The sequence below is a fragment of the Salmo salar genome, chromosome 17 (genome assembly GCF_965601325.2).
Source record: "Salmo salar chromosome 17, fSalSal1, whole genome shotgun sequence".
Lineage (NCBI taxonomy): Eukaryota > Metazoa > Chordata > Actinopteri > Salmoniformes > Salmonidae > Salmo > Salmo salar.
In genome coordinates this window covers 47,095,624-47,116,618 of record NC_138307.1, presented here as the reverse complement: position 1 = coordinate 47,116,618, position 20,995 = coordinate 47,095,624, and the positions used below count along the sequence as shown (strand labels likewise).

At 44.7% G+C, this 20,995-nt stretch overlaps 1 protein-coding gene across 3 annotated transcripts in view; it reads left to right on the top strand.

Annotated features, from left to right (window-relative positions):
* tbc1d22a (TBC1 domain family, member 22a) overlaps positions 1-20,995 on the top strand; it is a 217,091-nt gene that overhangs the window by 125,174 nt on the left and 70,922 nt on the right. For all 3 annotated transcript variants that reach the window (XM_014152784.3, XM_014152781.3, XM_014152782.3), the window contains one exon: positions 15,413-15,488. In XM_014152784.3, coding sequence (XP_014008259.1) covers positions 15,413-15,488 — 76 coding nt within the window. The remainder of the gene's footprint in view (positions 1-15,412; positions 15,489-20,995) is intronic.

The window sequence follows — 20,995 nt, the reverse complement described above, 5'->3', positions numbered from 1 at the left end:
AAAAAAAAAAATAGTAATAATCTAATTATATCGTTTTATAGATACACCTCTCCTGAATCGAACCACGTTGTCCGATTTCAAAAAGGCTTTACAGCAAAAGCAAAACATTAGATTATGTTAGAGGAGTATATCGTAAAAGTAGCCACATAGCCATTTTCCGACCAACCACATGCATCACAAATAACCAAAAAACAGCTAAATGCAGCACTAACCTTTTACAAACTTCATCAGATGACACTCCTAGGACATCATGTTACACAATACATGCATTCTTTTGTTCGATAAAGTTCATATTTATATATAAAAACAGCATTTTACATCGGCGCGTAAGATTGACTAACTATTTTCCCTCAAATGCATCCGGTGAAACAGTGCTACAATTTACTAAATTACTATTCGAAAACATTTTTAAAATGTAATACTGTCATTCTAAGATTTATAGATGAATATCTCTTGAAAGCACCTGTAATGCCAGATTTAAAAATAACTTTACTGTGTAATCACACTTTCCGATAAAAGGGGATGCGATACTCAGAACAATAGGCTAGCAATAGCAATAGGCTAGCCATCTTGGAACAATCGCATATCACATCTAGTCTTGTATACTATTGTCAATAATCCCTTACCTTTGGTTGTCTTCATCAGAAAGCACTTCCAGGAAATCCCAGGTCCACAACAAATGTATTTTCGTTCGAAAAAATGACTCCTTTATGTTCCAAGAGCTTGTTCTTGTTAGCGCGTCTGAAGGCTGATCCAAATGCTTCGTCGGCCACGGGACAGCCATTTCGAGAAAATGCATTTTTTTCCCCATTTAGGTTCGTTCAAACATGTCAAACGTTGTATAACATAAATCTTCAGGGCGTTTTTCAACAAGAGAGCCAATAAGATTCGAGGGGGACGATTGCATTGTGTTTCAAAACGTTTCGAAAGGGGAGGGTAACCAGGGGCGCCGGCGTCATAATGGTGATGGCCCTCTCCGTGTGACCACGTTCCACAGCGTGTCATTCATTCAATTTTAACAGTAGAAGGCTCAAACCAATTTGTGAAGACTGGGGACATCTAGTGGAAGCAATAGGATGTGCTCAATGAACCATAGCTCACGGTGTGATTAATAGGCAACGTGATGAAGTTGAGTTCGCAATTCAGAATTCCACTTCCTGTTTCCATCTGTCTCGGGGTTTTGACTGCCATATGAGTTCTGTTATACTCACAGACACCATTCAAACAGTTTTAGAAACGTTAGTGTTTTCTATCCACAAGTATTCATTATATGCATATCCTAGCTTCTGAGTTTGAGTAGGAGGCCGTTTAAAATTGGCACGAATCTTTCAAAAATCGCTTTAGCGCCCCCTATCCTAGGGGAACGCCAAGAGGTTAAACAAAACATTCTGAAATGTATCTGGCAACATTCTTTCTATGATAAATATTAGAAATAGGATGGCCATGCATTATTTTTGCAAAAAAGACCTTGCTTTTTCATCATAAGCTCATTTACTTGTGTGGTTGCCAGCAAATAACATTGGGCTTCTGTTGTCATCTGATGAAAATGAAGCTGTTTTCTGCCGAATGTGTTGCTCTAATGCATTTTCTGTGAAGGAATAGTTGCATGCCCCTGTTCACTCTATTGAAACAAAAAAACACTTGATACACTTATATAAAACACTTATATAAAACGCAACCCCTGTCAATACACAGCTGAACTCACCTGCTCCTGCTTTCTCTCATTGTGCCATTTACAAACAAACGTGACTGGCTCAACTGTTCAGGGGAACTAAGGTAAGCTTCATAATGTAAAGTTATGTTACAGGTGAAATTAAGAACCTGACTGCTTTATCTCCTAATGTATTGCACAAGTTGTCTGCAGCTAAACGTCCCTTTTTCAGGACCCTGTCTTTCAAAGATAATTTGTAAAAATCGAAATAATTTACAGATATTCATTGTAAAGGGTTTAACCTGTTATGGATAGGGGGCAGTATTTTCACGGCCGGATAAAAACGTACCCGATTTAATCTGATTATTACTACTGCCCAGAAACTAGAATATACATATAATTATTAGCTTTGGATAGAAAACACTCCAAAGTTTCTAAAACTGTTTGAATGGTGTCTGTGAGTATAACAGAACTCATTTGGCAGGCCAAAACCTGAGAAGATTCTGTACAGGAAGTACCCTGTCTGACCATTTCTTGGCCTTCTTGATTATCTCTATCCAAAACAGGGGATCTCTGCTGTTACGTGACACTTCCTACGGCTCCCATGGGCTCTCAGAAGGCGGCAAAAAGCTGAATCGTGGCTTTGCAGGCCCTGACTGAAAAACATTAGCGCGTTTGGATAGTGGCCGGTCACAGTACTATGAGACTCAGGCTCGTGCACGAGTCGACTCCATGTTTACTTTCTCTATCTTTGAACGAAAACCACCACTCCCGGTCGGAATATTATCTCTTTTTTACGAGAAAAATGGCATAAAAATGTATTTTAAACAGCGGTTGACATGCTTCGAAGTACGGTAATGGAATATTTAGAATTATTTTGTCACGAAACGCGTCGGGCGCGTAACCCTTCGTCACCCTTGGATAGTGTCTTGAACGCACAAACAAAACGCCGCTATTTGGATATAACTATGGATTATTTTGAACCAAACCAACATTTGTTATTGAAGTAGCAGTCCTGGGAGTGCATTCTGACGAAGAACACCAAAGGTAATCAAACTTTTCTAATAGTAAATCAGAGTTCTGTCAGGGCTAAACTTGGTGGGTGTCAAAATAGCTAGCCGTGATGGCTGGGCTATCTACTCAGAATATTGCAAAATGTGCTTTCACCGAAAAGCTATTTTAAAATCGGACACCTCGATTGCACAAAGGAGTTCTGTATCTATATTTCTTAAAATAATTGTTATGTATTTTGTCAACGTTTATCATGAGTAATTTAGTAAATTCACCGGAAGTTTGCAGGGGGGTATGCTAGTTCTGAACGTCACATGCTAATGTAAAAAGCTGATTTTTGGTATAAATATGAACTTCAATGAACAAAACATGCATGTATTGTATAACATAATGTCCTAAGATTGTCATCTGATGAAGATCATCAAAGGTTAGTGCTGCATTTAGCTGTGATTTGGGTTGATGTGACATTCTATGCTAGCTTGAAAAATGGGTGTCTGATTATTTCTGGCTGGGTACTCTGCTGACGTAATCTAATGTTTTGCTTTCGCTGTAAAGCCTTTTTGAAATCGGACAGTGTGGTTAGATAAAGGAGAGTCTTGTCTTTAAAATGGTCATATGTTTGAAAAATGGAAGTTTTGGGTTTTTTGTGGAATTATTCGCGCCACGCCTATCATTGGATATTGGAGCAGGTGTTCCGCTAGCGGAACGTCCCATGCTTGTTCAATGAACCATAAACAATTAATGAACATGCACCTGTGGAACGGTCGTTAACTTCACTAGGGTAGGATGCAGCATTCGGAATTTTGGATGAAAAGCGTGCCCAAATTAAACTGCCTGTTACTCAGGCCCAGAAGCTAGGATATACATATTGGTAGATTTGGATAGAAAACACACTAAAGTTTCCAAAACTGTTAAAATAATGTCTGTGAGTATAACAGAACTGATATGGGAGGCGAAAACCTGAGGAAAATCCATCCGGGATGTACTATTATTTTGAAAGGCTGTTTTTCCATTGAAAGCCTATCCACCGTACATAGGACCCAGTTCACGATCTCTATGGCTTCTTCTACATGTGGCCAGTTTTTAAGCATTGTTTCAGGCTTTTACTCTGAAAAATGAGGGAGATACAGCACTTTCAATGAGTGGACAGTGGAAATTTCCAGACATGAGCCCAGCGTGTGATCGGGAGCGCACCTTTCTTGTTTCTCCTTTTCTATTGACGAAGCTTTTGTCCGGTTGAAATATTATAGATTATTTATGACAAAAACAACCTGATGATTGATTTTAAACATCGTTTGACATGTTTCTACGAACTTTTATTGTACTTTTTTTACTTTTCGTCTGGATGTTGAGAGTGCGCTTTGTGCCTTTGGATTACTGAACTGAACGCACCAACAAAACTGAGATTTTTGGACATAGAGGGACATTATAGAACAAAACAAACATTTATTGTGTAACATGGAGTCCTGGGAGTGCCACCAGATGAAGATCATCAAAGGTTACTGATTCATTTAATCGCCATTTCTGACTTTTGTCAGTCCTCTCCTTGGCTGGAAAATGTCTGTATGGTTTCTTGTGGCTAGGCGCTGTCCTAACATAATCGCCTGGTGTGCTTTCGCCGTAAAGCCTTTTTGAAATCGGACACTGTGGTTGGATTAACAAGCAGTTTATCTTTAACCTCTATGGGCTAGGTGGGACGCTAGCGTGCCACCCGTGGTGCACTCCATCAACAGCAGGTGCATTTCAAGAGCGGCAAATTTGAATCCAAATAAATGTCAAAATTCAAATTTTTCAAACATACAACTATTTTACACCCTTTGAAAGATAAACATCTCCTTAATCTAACCACGTTTTACGATTTCAAAAAGGTTTTACGGCGAAAGCATAAATTTAGAGTATGTTAGGACAGTACATTTACAAGAGTTGTGTGTAATGTTTTGTCAATTCAAAGACAGGGTCACCAAAACCATAAAACCAGCTAAAATGATGCACTAACCTTTTACAATCTCCATCAGATGACACTCCTAGGACATTATGTTAGACAATGCATGCATTTTTAGTTCTATCAAGTTCATATTTATATCCAAAAACAGCGTTTTACTATGGCATTGATGTTGAGGAAATCGTTTCCCTCCAATAACCGGCAGTCAAGTCAGCGTCACAAATTAAATAATTAAAATTAGAAAACATTGGTAAAATATTATATTGTCATTTAAGGAATTATAGATTTACATCTCTTGAACGCAATCAACTTGCCAGATTTAAAAATAACCTTACTGGGAAATCACACTTTGCAATAATCTGAGCACTGCGCCCAGAAAAATACGCGTTGCGATACAGACTAGACGTCATGTTGGGGAGATCTAAAATCGAAAATACTATGTAAATAATCCATTACCTTTGATTCTCTTCATCAGATGTCACTTCCAGGTATCACAGGTCCATAACGAATGTAGATTTGTTCAAAAAAGCTCATCATTTATGTCCAAAAATCTCCGTCTTGTTAGCACATGATCTAAGCCAGCCGGACTTCTCGTCATGAACGAGGGGAAAAAATATATTTACGTTCGTTCAAACATGTCAAACGTTGTATAGCATAAATCATTAGGGTCTTTTTTAACCAGAACATGAATAATATTCAAGGTGGACGAATGCATACTCTTTTATAACGTATTGGAACGAGGGTACCCAACATGAACTCGCGCGCCAGGTGTCTAATGGGACATCATCGTTCCATGGCTCTTGTTCGGTCAGATCTCCCTCCAGAAGACTCAAAACACTTTGTAAAGGCTGGTGACATCTAGTGGAAGCAATAGGAAGTGCCAAAATATTCCTCAGCCCCTGTGTTTTTCAATGGGATAGGTTTAAAGGTAATACAACACATCAGGTATCCACTTCCTGTCAGAAAATGTCTCAGGGTTTTGCCTGCCAAATGAGTTCTGTTATACTCACAGACACCATTCAAACAGTTTTAGAAACTTTAGAGTGTTTTCTATCCATATATAATAAGTATATGCATATTCTAGTTACTGGGTAGGATTAGTAACCAGATTAAATCGGGTACATTTTTTTTTATCCAGACGTGCAAATGCTGCCCCCTAGCCCTAACAGGTTAAAATGGTGTATAATACTTGTATGTTTGCGGAATTTTAATTATGGGATATCCGATGTTTGAATTTGGCGCCCTGCAATTTCACTGGCTGTTGTCGAGGTGGGACGCTATTCCATTTCTGTTAGTCATATGTCTGTGGAACTTGTTCAGTTTGTCTCAGTTGTTGAATCTTATGTTCGTACAAATATTTACACATGTTAAGTTTGCTGAGTATAATCGCAGTTGACAGTGAGAGGACATTTAATTTTTTTTCTGAGTTTATTTACAACCATACGATCACTTTAAATAAAAATTATAATCCAATTGTATTTGTTACGTGCGCCGAATACAACGTGTAGACCTTACTATGAAATGCTTACTTACAATCCCTTAACCAACAGTGCAGTTTTAAGAAAATAGAATCAAGAAAATATTTACTAAATGAGACTGACTAACATGACTGACCCCTGGCCGGTAATTTGACCATGATAAGTTTAGATAGCTGGCCGCTAAACTATACTGAACAAAAATATAAACGCAACATGCAACACTTTCAAAGATTTTACTGAGTTAAAGTTCATATTAGGAAATCAGTTAATTGAAATAAATTCATTTAGCTATAATCTAAGCATCTGTTAGTTACAAATACCTTAAAAAAAATAGGGGTGTGGATCAGAATACCAGTCATTATCTGGTGTGACCACCATTTGCCTCATGCAGCGCAACACATCTCCTTCACATGTAGTTAATCAGGTGTCCAGTTGGCTGGTCTCAGACGATCCCGCAGGTGAAGAAGCAGGATGTGGAGGTCCTGGGCTGTTGTGGTTACACATTGGAGGGGGTTTATGGTAGAGAAATGATCATAACATTCTCTGGCAACAGTTGCGACCCCGACTAGGGGGAATTCAAATCAAATCAATCAAATGTATTTTTATATAGCCCTTCATACATCAGCTGATATCTCAAAGTGCTGTACAGAAACCCAGCCTAAAACCCCAAACAGCAAGCAAAGCATGTGAAAGAAGCACGGTGGCTAGGAAAAACTCCCTAGGAAAAACTCCCTAGAAAGGCCAAAAACCTAGGAAGAAGCCTGGAGAGGAACCAGGCTATGAGGGGTGGCCAGTCCTCTTCTGGCTGTGCAGGGTGGATATTATAACAGAACATGGTCAAGATGTTAAAATGTTAAAATGTTAATAAATGACCAGCATGGTCAAATAATAATTGACCCGAGAGCCTTCAAAAGGGGGCTGCCAGTTGCCCATCCCTGACGTAGGTAGAAGGCTGGATTAAGAGCAAGGTTTGTGTAATGTCTGTCTCACAAGCAACTGGAGAGACCGCACACACACTTGACTTTCTGCTGGTGTAGCTGTGAGCTAGGGTCCCTGCTGTGGGAGGCTGGTGCCGCCTGCGGGGCCGCCGATGGTGCCGCCTGATGGTGCCGCCAGTGTTGAGGTGATGTAGTGAGAGGTGCAGTGGGTTGCTATCCTGGTATTACTCCTCTGGGATGTTTAAACAGGACCATGACTCATAGCTTCTGCCCGGTTCAGCTTCAGCTGTGAATGGTGTGCCTCTGTGTGGGGGTGGCTGTGGTTGGAGCCCAGGGCTGGGTAATGCCAGTCTCTGTTTGGGGGAATATCTCACCCTTGCGCACCCCTGCCAATTAGATTCATTCATCTGTGCCCAGGAGGGAGGTGGGGGAGACATGGAGAGAGGGAGGAGAGCCAGGGAGAGCCAGGGAAAGCAAGGCTCCAGACAAACATTTTCAGTTGGTGGCACAAGTCCATAATTTGGTCGCACCAATTTTTCTTCGAGGCGTCACGTGATAGAACAAAATTGTAGCGTCTTAATAAGTCAGTACTTTGTTAAAAAGTGTAATAGACTACTAAGATGGTATTCAGTTATATATTTATATATATTCATGTTCTGTTTCAAAATATTCTAATGTGCAACCTAATCCAGTGATTGTCATGCATTTTTTGTAGACAATTATGCTGTTACATTTTACTGTTAAAATGACTCTAAATATACTGTAATATCCACTAGTAGCCATGTATTAGCCTAAAAGTTAATGTAATCGCCATAAACCGTTACAGTTGTAGCCTACCGCCCAGTGAGGCCTATGCAATCGCAATGGACAATGCGTATTTCTCGCGCTCTGTAACTCAAAGCCATATCAAATGTCTTGGTTGTAAAAGAGTTGCTATTGAGCTCAAAATTGAGAGTTGATTAAAAAAAAAAGTACAGAAAGCTGAGAACCTCCTTAACTGTAACAACAGGGTCGCTGTGTTTTCCCCACTATAGGATTTTAAAAAATGTATCCAATCAGAACGACTTTTTCCTGGGTAAGGAGAGAGTGGCTCGCTCAACACAGCAGCAGGACCCAGCGAAAAAGGTACAGGGGCAGGCAGACATTTTCATTACAAGAATCATGAGGATCATTTTACCTTTCTGTTTAACCAAATCATAGTTTTAGCCTCCTAGTGTAAACATTTGTACATTTTTCTTGCACAAGCAAATCAAAGGGTCGCAAAATGTGACTAAATGTGACCGACTGGCTCAAATCGATCTTATGTAGCAACATTTGAAATTGTGTTTTTTACATTGGATAACAGTAGACTCCGAGCTACAAAATGGTTTATCATCAAATCAAAGTTTATTTGTCAAGTGCGCTGAATACAACCGGTGTAGATAGACCTTACAGTGAAATGCTTACTTACAGGCTCTAACCAATAGTGCAAAAAAGGTATTAGGTGAACAATAGGTTGGTAAAGAAATAAAACAGTAAAAAGACAGGCTATATACAGGTGCGAGGCTATAAAAGTAGCGAGGCTACATACAGACACCGGTTAGTCAGGCTGATTGCGGTAGTATGTACATGTAGATATGGTTAAAGTGACTATGCATATATGATGAACAGAGAGTAGCGGTAGCGTAAAAGAGGGGTTGGTGGGTGGGGGGACACAATGCAGATAGCCCGGTTAGCCAATGTGTGGGAGCACTGGTTGGTCGGGCCAATTGAGGTAGTATGTACATGAATGTATAGTTAGTGACTTAGCGTATATGATAAACAGAGTAGCAGCAGCGTAAAAGAGGGGTTGGGGGGGGGGGGGGGGGGCACACAATGCAAATATTCCGGGTATCATACACTACAGTTGAGGAACAATGGGAAAGTAATTTTGCTAAACTTGTAAACTCACTTTTGAGAAAATGGCCTTGGAATGTTTTGGTTCTACTGTACTGTTGGAGAGCCCTTCTTTGTCTCCACCCATTCAGCATCATTCACACCCTCTTAAGCTTTAGCCCCACCCATCTCTTTAAGGGTTGATCTTAATGTATTAACAACAGCAGTCAAGCACCCACGCTAGCTACTTCCAGACATCTAAGTGAGAGCGAGAACAGCTCTCTGAACATTACCCGCCCTAGCAGAGCTGTTATGTTTTCCAGAGCGTTGGTGACTGTGCAACTGTGCTGTCAGATTGTCCGTTCATAAATTGAGCTTTTCGCGTTCAGAGCGCACACCGGACGCTCTGGCCGATGAGTTTACTGACACGACCATATTCACCAGGTTTTGAACGTTCGTAAATTAATCAGTTATTCTGCGCTCTCTGGCACACTCAGCTAACTAGGTAAACAATGAACCATAATCCCAACTCATGATGTCACTTCCACTGCTTTGAAAACTCCGCCAGAAAGTGGTGAGCAACACATCTGCAGTTTTAATACACAATACATGAATAAATACAAAATACCACGTTGGACAGGATTACCCAGACATACTGACGAGCTCAAATAGGCAGACGCGTGCTATATTGCAGACCAATCCAAACTCATCTCTCGGCATGTCCAGACCACTCATTATCTCAGCCAATCATGGCTAGCGGGAAGGTTGTTGTCTATTTCTTTGGCTAAACCAACTGGACTCGTAATTTAACAATTTTATTCCTACTTACAGATGGCATACAAGTTTGATATTAAGGCACATGAAAGTTCACATGTTCGAAAAGGCATTGATGCCAAAAAACACATTTTGATAAAAAAAAAAAAAGGTTTACGTTCAAATGGCTTTCCTGTGAAGTAGTGACCCGTGAGCCCTGGAGAGAGGAGAATGAAACAATGGGGATGTAAGGAGAAACATTGGAAGTGAGACTCAGGCAGAGGGAGGGTGGCAGGCAGGCAGGGGGGAGACATTGAGAGGGAGAGACATGAAGAATGGAATGAGACGGGGAGGGATGGGGACCTGTGGAGGCAGGGGGAAGAGGGAGTTTTTCTGCCTGACTGCGGCTCTCTCTCCTACCTTTTTATTGACAGCTGGATGCCTCTTTTTCAGCTCTGCAAGCTACTCAATCACACAGCTGATAGAGACCCGTCACTCATATTCTCCTTGTTTCTGACACACACACAAAGCCAACACTCCCGCTCTCGCTCTATTCATTCCTTTCTCTGACACATCCAACACATACTCAAACTATAAGACCCCATTCACATGCGCATTTAAGTGCCTCGCAGACCCCGTTACAATATGTCAGAGCACTCCCAATCAATGAGTCTTAGAATTAGAGAGGCAAGGGAATGTAGGGGGAGGAGAGGACAGGTTCTCAGTGTCAGGGAAATATTTCTTCGATAAGCCCATGATTGCTGATTGTTCCCTCGCAGTGAGGAGCCAGGTTATCCCTGAACACACACACACACACACACACACACACACACACACACACACACACACACACACACACACACACACACACACACACACACAGAGCCATCCGCCAGTCAGCAGAGGGAGAGATGGATGGAGAGAATGTTGATGGAGGTGCGTCAATACATCTTTGTCCTCCTCAACATGCCCCCTGTGTGTTTGTATGGGTGTGTGTATACAGCCCGGTGTTCAGCAGGTCTATTGTGACTCAGGGTTATCTGTAGCTGTCATCTCTGTAACAGACGCCTCCAGACAAACAGGCAGGCACACTTTCTCTGTTGTCCTCTGTTGTTGTTGTTCACTTTGTTGATTGGCGCCGACACATACAATAAATAGCCTCAGTCGCCAAAGATTGTCCTACATTGTTTGGCCACTAACAGAATAGAAAGGGGAAGAAATGGCAGCCCTGAAAACATCATTGGCCTTACATCGATCGTGAGATTCTTGTCATTCCTGGGATGAAAAGGGGGGAATAGTTTGTCATTGTTGGTGAGGGCAGAGACGTGACAGAGACAGACAGTGACCCGATGGCTCAGTTTCTAGTTGAGAATAACAGAACAGCGAGAAAATAAAAGAAAGAAGAACAAAGTGTGGAATGTGGAGATGTCCTGCCATTGCCTCAGAGGTTCAAAGCTCGAGTCAAATACTTTATAACAGACAGTCTAGAGCTGGGGCTTTGTGGAGAAATGGGGAGCGAGAAAGGGAGGAAGAAGGGAGGGATAGAGAAAGAGGGGGCAGGAGGGGGCGAGAGGGGGGGAGAGGTGGGGCGAGAGAAGCAGATATGAGAGACAGCATCACACTGTGTTCATACTGACCTCTGACTGAGCTGGACAGTCTAGATCACAGGGTGTCATCTGAGTGCTATAGGTCAGGTTAAGCGTACCATAACACTTGCACTGTGGCCTCACTCCCTTCTTCTCTAGTGCTCTGTAGTAGGCCAGGTGTTAAGCATGCTTAGCCTCAGGGTTGGGTAGTTTACTTTCTAAATATAATCCGTTACAGTTACAAGTTACCTGTCCTCAATTGTAATCAGTAAATTATCTTTTGGATTACCCACACTCAGTAACGTAATCTGATTACTTTTAGATTACATTCCCCTTAAGAGGCATTAGAAGAAGACAATAATATTACTGATTTGAACATCTATTGCAGGAAAAATCATTGTTTAGAGTTCACGTAGCTGGCCATAAATGGATGTTGCATTTTAATTTATGGGTTGGTTTTGTAGGCTTCTTCTAACCCATTGCTTTATTCTACAAATAATAATACAATTCGGCCATTTCTTTACATTATAAACCAAAGTCCAGTCGTTCCAATTAATTGAATACCTGTTGGTCTTCAAGAATAGGACTTGGAAATATGGAATTATAGATTAGCCCAATTGTTTACCTGCACATAACCCAAAAACGAAGGACTTATTAGCCTCCTCTCTTGTTTATGATTCTGTTGTCATGGAGGACTGATTGGGCCCATTGAGTTGAAAAGTAAATTCTGTTCTCGGAATAGCATGCTTTGAGCACTGCCGAAAAGTGTTATACAGTACACGTGGAAAAGGAATGCCATAGGGTGCGTTTGCTATATGGCTATTGTTGACCTTTTTGTTGGTGACACTTTGATGCCTGGATAATTTGCAGATGTTTAAGAATTTGAGAATGTGTCCGTAAGGAACAAAAATATCTCCCCCCTCCCTATTTACGACTCTCTGCATGGAGCAGCGTTTTCCAGTGGACCAGAGGGAGAGGTACAGTAGCTAGTTCATTAAAGCAAGGGATCTTAAAGCTGATGTAATTATTGGTGCCTGTGGGCTCTTGGTTAGTCTTAATGCATGCTTCAAACTGGCCAACTGCTCACTCTCTGAACAGGTAATTGCATTTAGGCACAGCGAAAGAGGGAAGGAGAGAGATGAAGGGCGCGGAGGGAGCAGTAACCTGGGAGACCAGCTGTGCCTGGGCAGCATATTATGGTCTGTTGACCTGAGGACATGGCTACTGCACATGTGCAGATGGAGCCAGAAAGTCTCAATCCCTACTCTCTCTAATAAAGCCCATCAAACCAGATATGATCTCACTGTATTGAACTGAGGGGTTCAGAAAACTCAATGGTCTGGTCCTGGAGCTGCACTATAGGAGAATGGACTGACTCCTGTTGAATGGACTTGGATGAGGAGTAGAGGTAACACTTGGGAGCGAGGATGGCTGAAAATGCCTTCACCCGGTACTGCTGTGTACTTCTGAATCCATGTCAGCCATTGAAATATAATTTCTCTGTCAGCCTACGTGAAATCCTTGTCATAATCTGCATAGTGTATTCTTTTCTGGAAGTAGCTTCTTATAGCTGGGCTGTACAGTAGCACTGGGAGGTCACAGTGAAGGGAGAGGTGATGGTAGGCCAAGGTTTCTCTTTATCTCCATCTTTCTCCCTCTCTTTCCCCCTCTGTCAGTAGTGTGTTGTATCCAGAACCACTCCTGTATTCATGGCCACAACACTCAGGCCCCAGAACGCTCACTGCAGGATGCACAGTTAAGCCTGAAGGTCGGGCAGCAATTGTTTATCGGTTAATGTCTCTCGCTCCCCCCCTGTCTCTCGCTCCCCCCCTGTCTCTCGCTCCCCTCTGTCTCTCGCTCCCCCCCTGTCTCTCGCTCCCCCCCTGTCTCTCGCTCCCCTCTGTCTCTCGCTCCCCCCCTGTCTCTCGCTCCCCCCCTGTCTCTCGCTCCCCCCCTGTCTCTCGCTCCCCCCCTGTCTCTCGCTCCCCCCCTGTCTCTCGCTCCCCGCTGTCTCTCGCTCCCCGCTGTCTCTCGTTCCCCGCTGTCTCTCGCTCCCCGCTGTCTCTCGCTCCCCGCTGTCTCTCGCTCCCCGCTGTCTCTCGCCCCCCCCTGCGTCCCCCCCTGCGTCCCCCCCCTGCGTCCCGCCCCCCCCCGTCTCGCCCCCCCCCCGTCTCGCCTCCCCCCCGCGTCTCGCTTCCCCCCCGTGCCTCGCGAGACAGTCTCGCTCGCTCTCTCTGTCTCGCTCGCTCGCTCTCTCTGTCTCGCTCGCTCGCTCTCTCTGTGTCTCGCTCGCTCTCTCTGTGTCTCGCTCGCTCTCTCTGTGTCTCGCTCGCTCTCTGTGTCTCGCTCGCTCTCTCTGTGTCTCGCTCGCGCTCTCTGTGTCTCGCTCGCTCTCTGTGTCTCGCTCGCTCTCTCTGTCTCGCTCGCTCTGTAACGCTCCCTCTAAGTCGCCCTCGCTCCCTCTGTCGCTCTGTCTTGCTCCCCCTCCCTCTGTCGCTCTGTCTCGCTACCCCTCCCTCTGTCGCTCTGTCTCGCTACCCCTCCCTCTGTCGCTCTGTCTCGCTACCCCTCCCTCTGTCGCTCTGTCTCGCTACCCCTCCCTCTGTCGCTCTGTCTCGCTACCCCTCCCTCTGTCGCTCTGTCTCGCTACCCCTCCCTCTGTCGCTCTGTCTCGCTACCCCTCCCTCTGTCGCTCTGTCTCGCTACCCCTCCCTCTGTCGCTCTGTCTCGCTACCCCTCCCTCTGTCGCTCTGTCTCGCTACCCCTCCCTCTGTCGCTCTGTCTCGCTACCCCTCCCTCTGTCGCTCTGTCTCGCTACCCCTCCCTCTGTCGCTCTGTCTCGCTACCCCTCCCTCTGTCGCTCTGTCTCGCTACCCCTCCCTCTGTCGCTCTGTCTCGCTACCCCTCCCTCTGTCGCTCTGTCGCGCTACCCCTCCCTCTGTCGCTCTGTCGCGCTACCCCTCCCTCTGTCGCGCTACCCCTCCCTCTGTCGCTCTGTCTCACTCAGTCGCTCCCTCTGTCACTCTCTAACGCTTCCTCTGTCACTCCCTCTCTCTCTCACCTTGTCTTTGCAGCTCTCTCTACAAGTGCAACACATCAGCAGCATAGCCACACTCCCTCCATAGTACTTCCCATGGCTCAGAATGCAGTCACACACACACACACACACACACACACACACACACGTTTGTAATAACTTAAACTTAGAGACTCAGCCTATGATTTAATCATTTATAGTTTCGTAAATGCAGGCTAGATCCAAGGCCTGATGTGAGGTTGTTGCTTTTCATCCCCGAAGGCCTTAATAATCAAATAAGAAATGATTTGATTACTTAAATGTACATTAGGATTTAAAACTGGGCTTGTCTGCAAATGTCAAATGAACGTGACTTGCTCCACTATGTAAAGTCCACTTCCAATGGCAGTTTGAACATTAGGACAAACCTCAAACAAAAGTGACTTTCCAATTTCCAATTACTGTTGGCCTATGTTATTAGCAGACCCATAAGCACTCTCTAAATGGAGTTGTATAAAGCTGATCTTTAGATGGATAACCTCTTCACTATGCTATAAGGAGACATCATTACCTCTTCAAGACCTGTCATCTATTCATACTGTGACTAAAGGTGACATTGCATGTATAATGGTCTCAGTACTTAGAGGAACTAAACATACTTTCTAGTCCCAAAACAGTCAAATGTAGTAATGAGGAGGGTGATAATGGATGAAAAATCTGTGACTTCAGTCCCCCTTCAAGCCCTGCTGCTGATATTTGCATTTAGTCTGTAAATGTTGCATTTAATCTCCTGTCAGTTTGTGTTTAGTGGTTGAGAGGACAGCTCACCTCCTGATCTCACTCTCTCACCTTCTCTCTGTCTCTCTGTGTGTGACCTCCCTTTCTCTTCGAAATGGCCACAGGGTGATCACGAGCTGTGGTTGCTAGTTGCTCACCCTTGAATGAGACTGTGTCAGTGTCCCTCAGCTAGTATACATAGTTGTTTGTTCGTCTGTCGTCATTACTATTCCTCACACAAATCCTCTTTTTCTTTACTGAAGTACATGAGCGTTTGAAGCAGCAGTTTGGGACAACAAACTTGTCTCTGTTTTTAAGTAAAATTGATAATAGTGCGGCCATCACCCCTAGTAAGTCAGGCCTCACCTTGCTGTGAAATTCATTTCTCTCTCTCTCTCCAATCAAGGACAACTACACATTTGCCCAGCCGGGGATCCAAAGGAAAGTCAAGGCTCTGGAGGAGTTGGTCAGCAGGATCGATGGTGAGCTTCCTCTCATCTTCCTCTCTCTCCTGTCCTCTCCTGTGGTCCTTTCCCTCTCTCTCTTTCTCTCTCTCTCGTCCTCTCCTGTGGTCCTTTCCCCCTCTCTCTCGCTCTCTCCTGTCCTCTCCTATGGTCCTTTCCCTCTCTCTCTCGCTCTCTCCTGTCCTCTGCTGTGGTCCTTTCCCTCTCTCTCTCTCTCTCTCTCTCTCTCTCTCTCTCTCCTGTGGTCCTCTCTCTTTCCTGTGGTCCTCTCTCTTTCCTGTGGTCCTCTCTCTCTTTCTCTTTGTCTTTCCCCCCTTTCTCCTTTTTCTTTTCCCTTTTCTTTTCTCCTCTCCTCTCCTGTGGTCCTTTCTCTCTCTTTTCTCTCCTCTCCTGTGTTCCTTTCCTTTTTTGTGTCTGTTCAGGTTAAATGTTTTATACAGTTACAAATCCTAACCCAACATCTCTCTCTGTCTCTCTCTCCTGTGCTCCTTTCCCTCTGTCTCTCTCTCCCCCCGTGGTCCTTTCCCTCTCTCTCTTGCTCTCTCCTGTGGTCCTTTCTCTCTCTCTCTCTCTCTCTCTCTCTCTCCCTCTCTCTCTCTCTCTCTCTCTCTCTCTCGCTCTCTGTCTCTGTCTCGTCTCTCTGTCTCTCTGTCTCTCTCTCTCCTGTGCTCCTTTCCCTCTGTCTCTCTCTCTCCTGTGCTCCTTTCTCTCTCTCTCTCTCTCTCTCTGTGCTCCTCTCTCTCTCTCTCTCTCTCTCTCTGTCTCTCTCTGTCTCTCTCTGTCTCTCTCTGTCTCTCTCTCTCTGTCTCTCTCTCTCTGTCTCTCTCTGTCTCTGTCTCTGTCTCTCTCTGTCTCTGTCTCTCTCTGTCTCTGTCTCTCTCTGTCTCTGTCTCTCTCTGTCTCCTGTGGTCCTTTCTCTCTGTCTCTCGCTCTCTCCTGTCCTCTCCTGTGGTCCTTTCTCTCTCTCCTCTCTCTCTCTCTCCCCTCTCTCTCTCTCGCTCTCACTCACTCTCTCTCTCTCTCTCTCTCTCTCTCTCTCTCTCTCTCTCTCTCTCTCTCTGTCCTCTCCTGTGCTCCTCTCCTCTCTCTCTCCTGTCCTCTCCTGTGCTCCTTTCCCTCTCTCTCTCCTGTCCTCTCCTGTGGTCCTTTCCCTCGCTCTCTCCTGTCCTCTCCTGTGGTCCTTTCTCTCCTCTCCTCTCCCTCTCTCTCTCTGTCTCTCTCTCTGTCTCTCTCTCTCTCTCTCCTGTGCTCCTTTCCCTCTCTCTCTCTCTCCCTCTCTCCTGTGGTCCCTTCCTGTCCTTTCCCTCTCTCCTGTGGTCTTTCCCCTCTCTTCCTGTGGTCCTTTCCTCTCTCCTGTGGTCCTTTCCTCTCTCTCTCCCTCTCTCCTGTGGTCCCTTCCTGTCCTTTCTCTCTCTCCTGTGGTCCTTTCTCTCTCTCTGTGGTCCTTTCCCTCTCTCTTTCCTGTGGTCCTGTCCTTTCCCTCTCTCTCTCCTGTGGTTCTTTCCCTCTCTCTCTCCACCCGTGGTCCTTTCTCTCTCTCTCCTCTCTCTCTCTCTGTCTCTCTCTCTCTCTGGCTCTCTCTCTGGCTCTCTGTCTCTCTCTCTGTCTCCCTCTCTGTCTCTCTCTCTCTCTCCTGTGCTCCTTTCCCTCTCTCTCTCTCTCTCTCTCTCTCTCTCTCTCTCTCTCTCTCTCTCTCTCTCCCTGTCCCTCTCCTCTCCTGTGGTCCTTTCCCTCCCTCTCTCCTCTCCCTCCCTCTCTCTCTCCTCTCTCCTCTCGCCTCTCTCCTCTCGCCTCTCTCTCTCTCTCTCTCTCTCTCTCTCTCTCTCTCTCTCTCTCTCTGTCCTTCCCTTTCTCTCTCTCCTGTGGTCCCTTCCTGTCCTTTCTCTCTTTCCTGTGGTCCTGTCCTTTCCCTCTCTCTCTCTCCTGTGGTCCTTTCCCTCTCTCTCTCCCCCCGTGGTCCTTTCTTTCTCTCTCCTGTTATCTCCTGTGGTCCTTTCCCTCTCTCTCTCCTGTCCTCTCCTGTGGTCCTTTCTCGCTCTCCTGTCCTCTCCGGGCCCCCCCCCCCCCCCCCCCCCCCCCCCCCCCCCCCCCCGTGGTCCTTTCTCTCTCCCCTTTCCTTGTCCTCTCGCTCTTTCTGCGTGGTTTCCGGAAGGGAAATCCTGTGTCTGAGCACAACCCTGTGTCCTATCTCTCTCTCTCTTTGTCTGTCTGTATAACCATATCCCTCTTCCTGTCAGAATGACGATTAGTCTGTCCATCTGTCAGAGTGATCGCGGGCACACACACACACACACACCCTGACTGCTGTGTGTCATCCCCAATCAGTGGTGGGTCAGTGTGGCCTTTAACAGAACGGTGGCTGGCTGGCGTCTGGTCCGCCGGGGGGAAGCAGGAGCCACTAGAGCATGAGCTCCTCTCATTACTTTAAATGACAGAGGTGTAATCAGAATTCACTGGCCATCCTCTCCTCCCGCCATCTCCTCACAGAGCAGGATAAGGCCAGGGTGGAGGGAGACTGGTCCCTGCACAGCACAAAGCAAGACCAGGACTGGACCTAGACTCACATCTAGTCCTGTACTTTCTTTACATTAGAGATGTATAATCAGTATATAGTGGACATCTTCTTACAGGACAGAGACAGAGCCCTTCACTGCATACAATCAGCCCAGTTCTAGACCCAGATTTAACCCGAGACCGAGCGCTATACCCTACTGCCAGATCCAGCCCATGCCCATGCCCCATCTGTATACCCTAGCCCCAGACCCAGGCATTTGTATTCCAAAACGGTCTTATTTTTTCTTTCTTTCTGATGTCTCTGCTCAGTTTGGACTTGGCTATATTTAACAACCAAATTTATGCAGGGAGGGAAATTGAGTTGGTCTTTTTGGACAAGATAAATGTCTTTAGGTCGCAGGTTAGATTTACTCTCTCTGGAGTGAGAAAGAGACTGTTCTTAAACAGAGATTGAACTTTACCAGTCCTCCTTGAGAACTTCAGTTCTTTCTCTCTTTATCATTTTGAGTTTCCGGTGTTGAGTTGCTATCTCCATTTTCTTGATCCTACAGTACACGTCTACCTTAAATGACCTGTAAATACTTAAGCAATAAGGCCCGAGGGGGGTGTGGTATATGGCCAATATACCACGGCTAAGGGCTGTTCTTAAGCACGACGCAATGCGGAGTGCTAGGATACAGCCCTTAGCCGTGGTATATTGTCCATGTATGACAAACACCCGAGGTGCCTTTTTGCTATTATAAACTGGTTACCAATGTAGTTAAAGAAGCAAAAATACATGTTTTTCTGATACACCACGGCTTTCAGCCAATCAGCATTCAGGGTTCAAACCACTCAGTTTATAATGATAAATTAACCATACTTTGCAAGGTATATACATTTTATTACTGTGAAATTAGCCTAGCGGTTAAGAGCGTTTGGCCAGTAACCAAAAGGTCGCTGGTTCGAATCCCTGAGCCGACTAGATAAAAAATCTGTCTGTGTCCTTGAGCAAGGCACTTAACCCTAACTGCTCCTGTAAGTCTCTCTAGATAAGAACATCTGATAAATGACTACCATGTATTTGTAATATTTTTTTCCCAATTTGAATACATCGCTCATTAACTCAACACACAGCTCTTTAAAGGTTTGAAGCCTATAGACACGCATGCACGCGCACACTTATATACACACACACTTATACACACACTTATACCTTTCTCTGCTACCGGAGCGCCAAGTCTGGTACCGAAAGGCTCCTCAACAGCTTTTACCCCCCAAGCTATAAGACTGCTGAATAATTAATAGAATCGCCACCGGAGTATTTACGTTGACCCCCCCCCCCCCCCTTTTTGTACACTGCTGCTACTTGCTGTTTATTATCTATGCATAGTCACTTCACCCCTATCTACATGTACATATTACCTCAACTAACCTGTACCCCCGCACACTGACTCGGTATCCCCTGTATATAGCCTCGTTTTTCTTATTGTGTTACTTTTTCTTATTATTTTTTACTTTAATTTATTTGATAAATATCTTATTAACTCTCTTGAACTACATTGTTGGTTAAGGGCTTGTAAGTAAGCATTTCACGGTAAGATCTACAGCTGTTGTATTCGGCGCTTGTGACAAATAGTTTGATTCTCACACACACACACACACACACACACACACACACACACACACACACACACACACACACACACACACACACACACACACAGGTCTCCATATAGGTTTGAATCAATACTATAAGCAACATCTGTAGTTTCTGCACTCACTGTAATTAGAGACCAAAGTTTTCTCCCGGGAATGAGTCTCTTACCTTCTAAGAATCCCTATGTGTTAATTAAAATGGCACCCTATTCTCTATATAGTGCAATCCTTTTGACCAGAGCCCTAATGATGCCCCCTATGGATCCTGGTCAAAAGTAGCACACTAAATAGGGAATAGCGTGCCAGTTGGGACACAGGCAATGTGTTCATTGACTGTGGTTAAATACTTCTGATGTCCGCATAATGTCCATGCTTTGTCATTCAAATGTTTCTCATTAACATTAGGCTCTAATGGTGTTCTCTCTGTCCTCGTCATGAATACCGAACAGAAGCCCTTATCAAATGGCTCCTTTGTAGCGCAGTCTTGTTCTTGACCAACCTTCACATTGTTAGACTCCAGAGTCCCACTCTTGTCACATTGAACTGTATTTATCTCTAATGGGGGAGCTGGCTAAATGTCTTGCACCTCACATTCAAATGGGATGTGGAAGTAGGGGAGAATGCTGCTGAGAGAGAGTCAATGAAATAGAACAATTTAAATTTGACATGGCTGTGGTGCTGTAGTTGTTTGAAAGGGTCAGGGAGAGGAGAGCAGAGAGAGACAGTTTAGGGTGAACACTTCTCCTGTTGTTTGAGTCGTTATGATGGTTTGATTGGATCTCTTGTCAGGGGAATGTGTTGTATAATTTTGTTCTGCTTTCATGTCAGTATGTTGTCTCCTGCAGCAGACTAATGATAGAGACTGAGGGAAAGTGCACAACATAGGGAGAGTAAAAGACAGACAGAGAGAGAGCACAATACATTGTGTGAGAGGGGAGAGAAATGAGTTTTATGAAATACAAAATGGAATCAAATTGTTTGTACGTTATTTTGGATGGCCTCTAGGGAGGGAGAACATCGTCTATGGCAGAGGTGTCAAACATTCCATGGAGGGCCTAGTGTCTGCTGGTTTTTGGTTGTTCCTTTAATGAAGACCTAGAGAACCAGGTAGGGGAGTTCCTTACTAATCAGTGACCTTAATTCATCAATCAAGTATAACGGACGAGCCAAAACCCGCAGACACTCGGCCCTCCGTGGAATGAGTTTGACACATGGTCTATGGGCAAGTGCAGAAAAGGATTTCACTTCCCTCCTATGTACTTCACTCATTTTCAGTCACACTTTTGGCTGATGGTGTTACGGATAGAGGTCAACCGATTAATCGGAATGGACGATTAATTAGGGCCGTTTTCATAACAATCGGTATTTTTGGC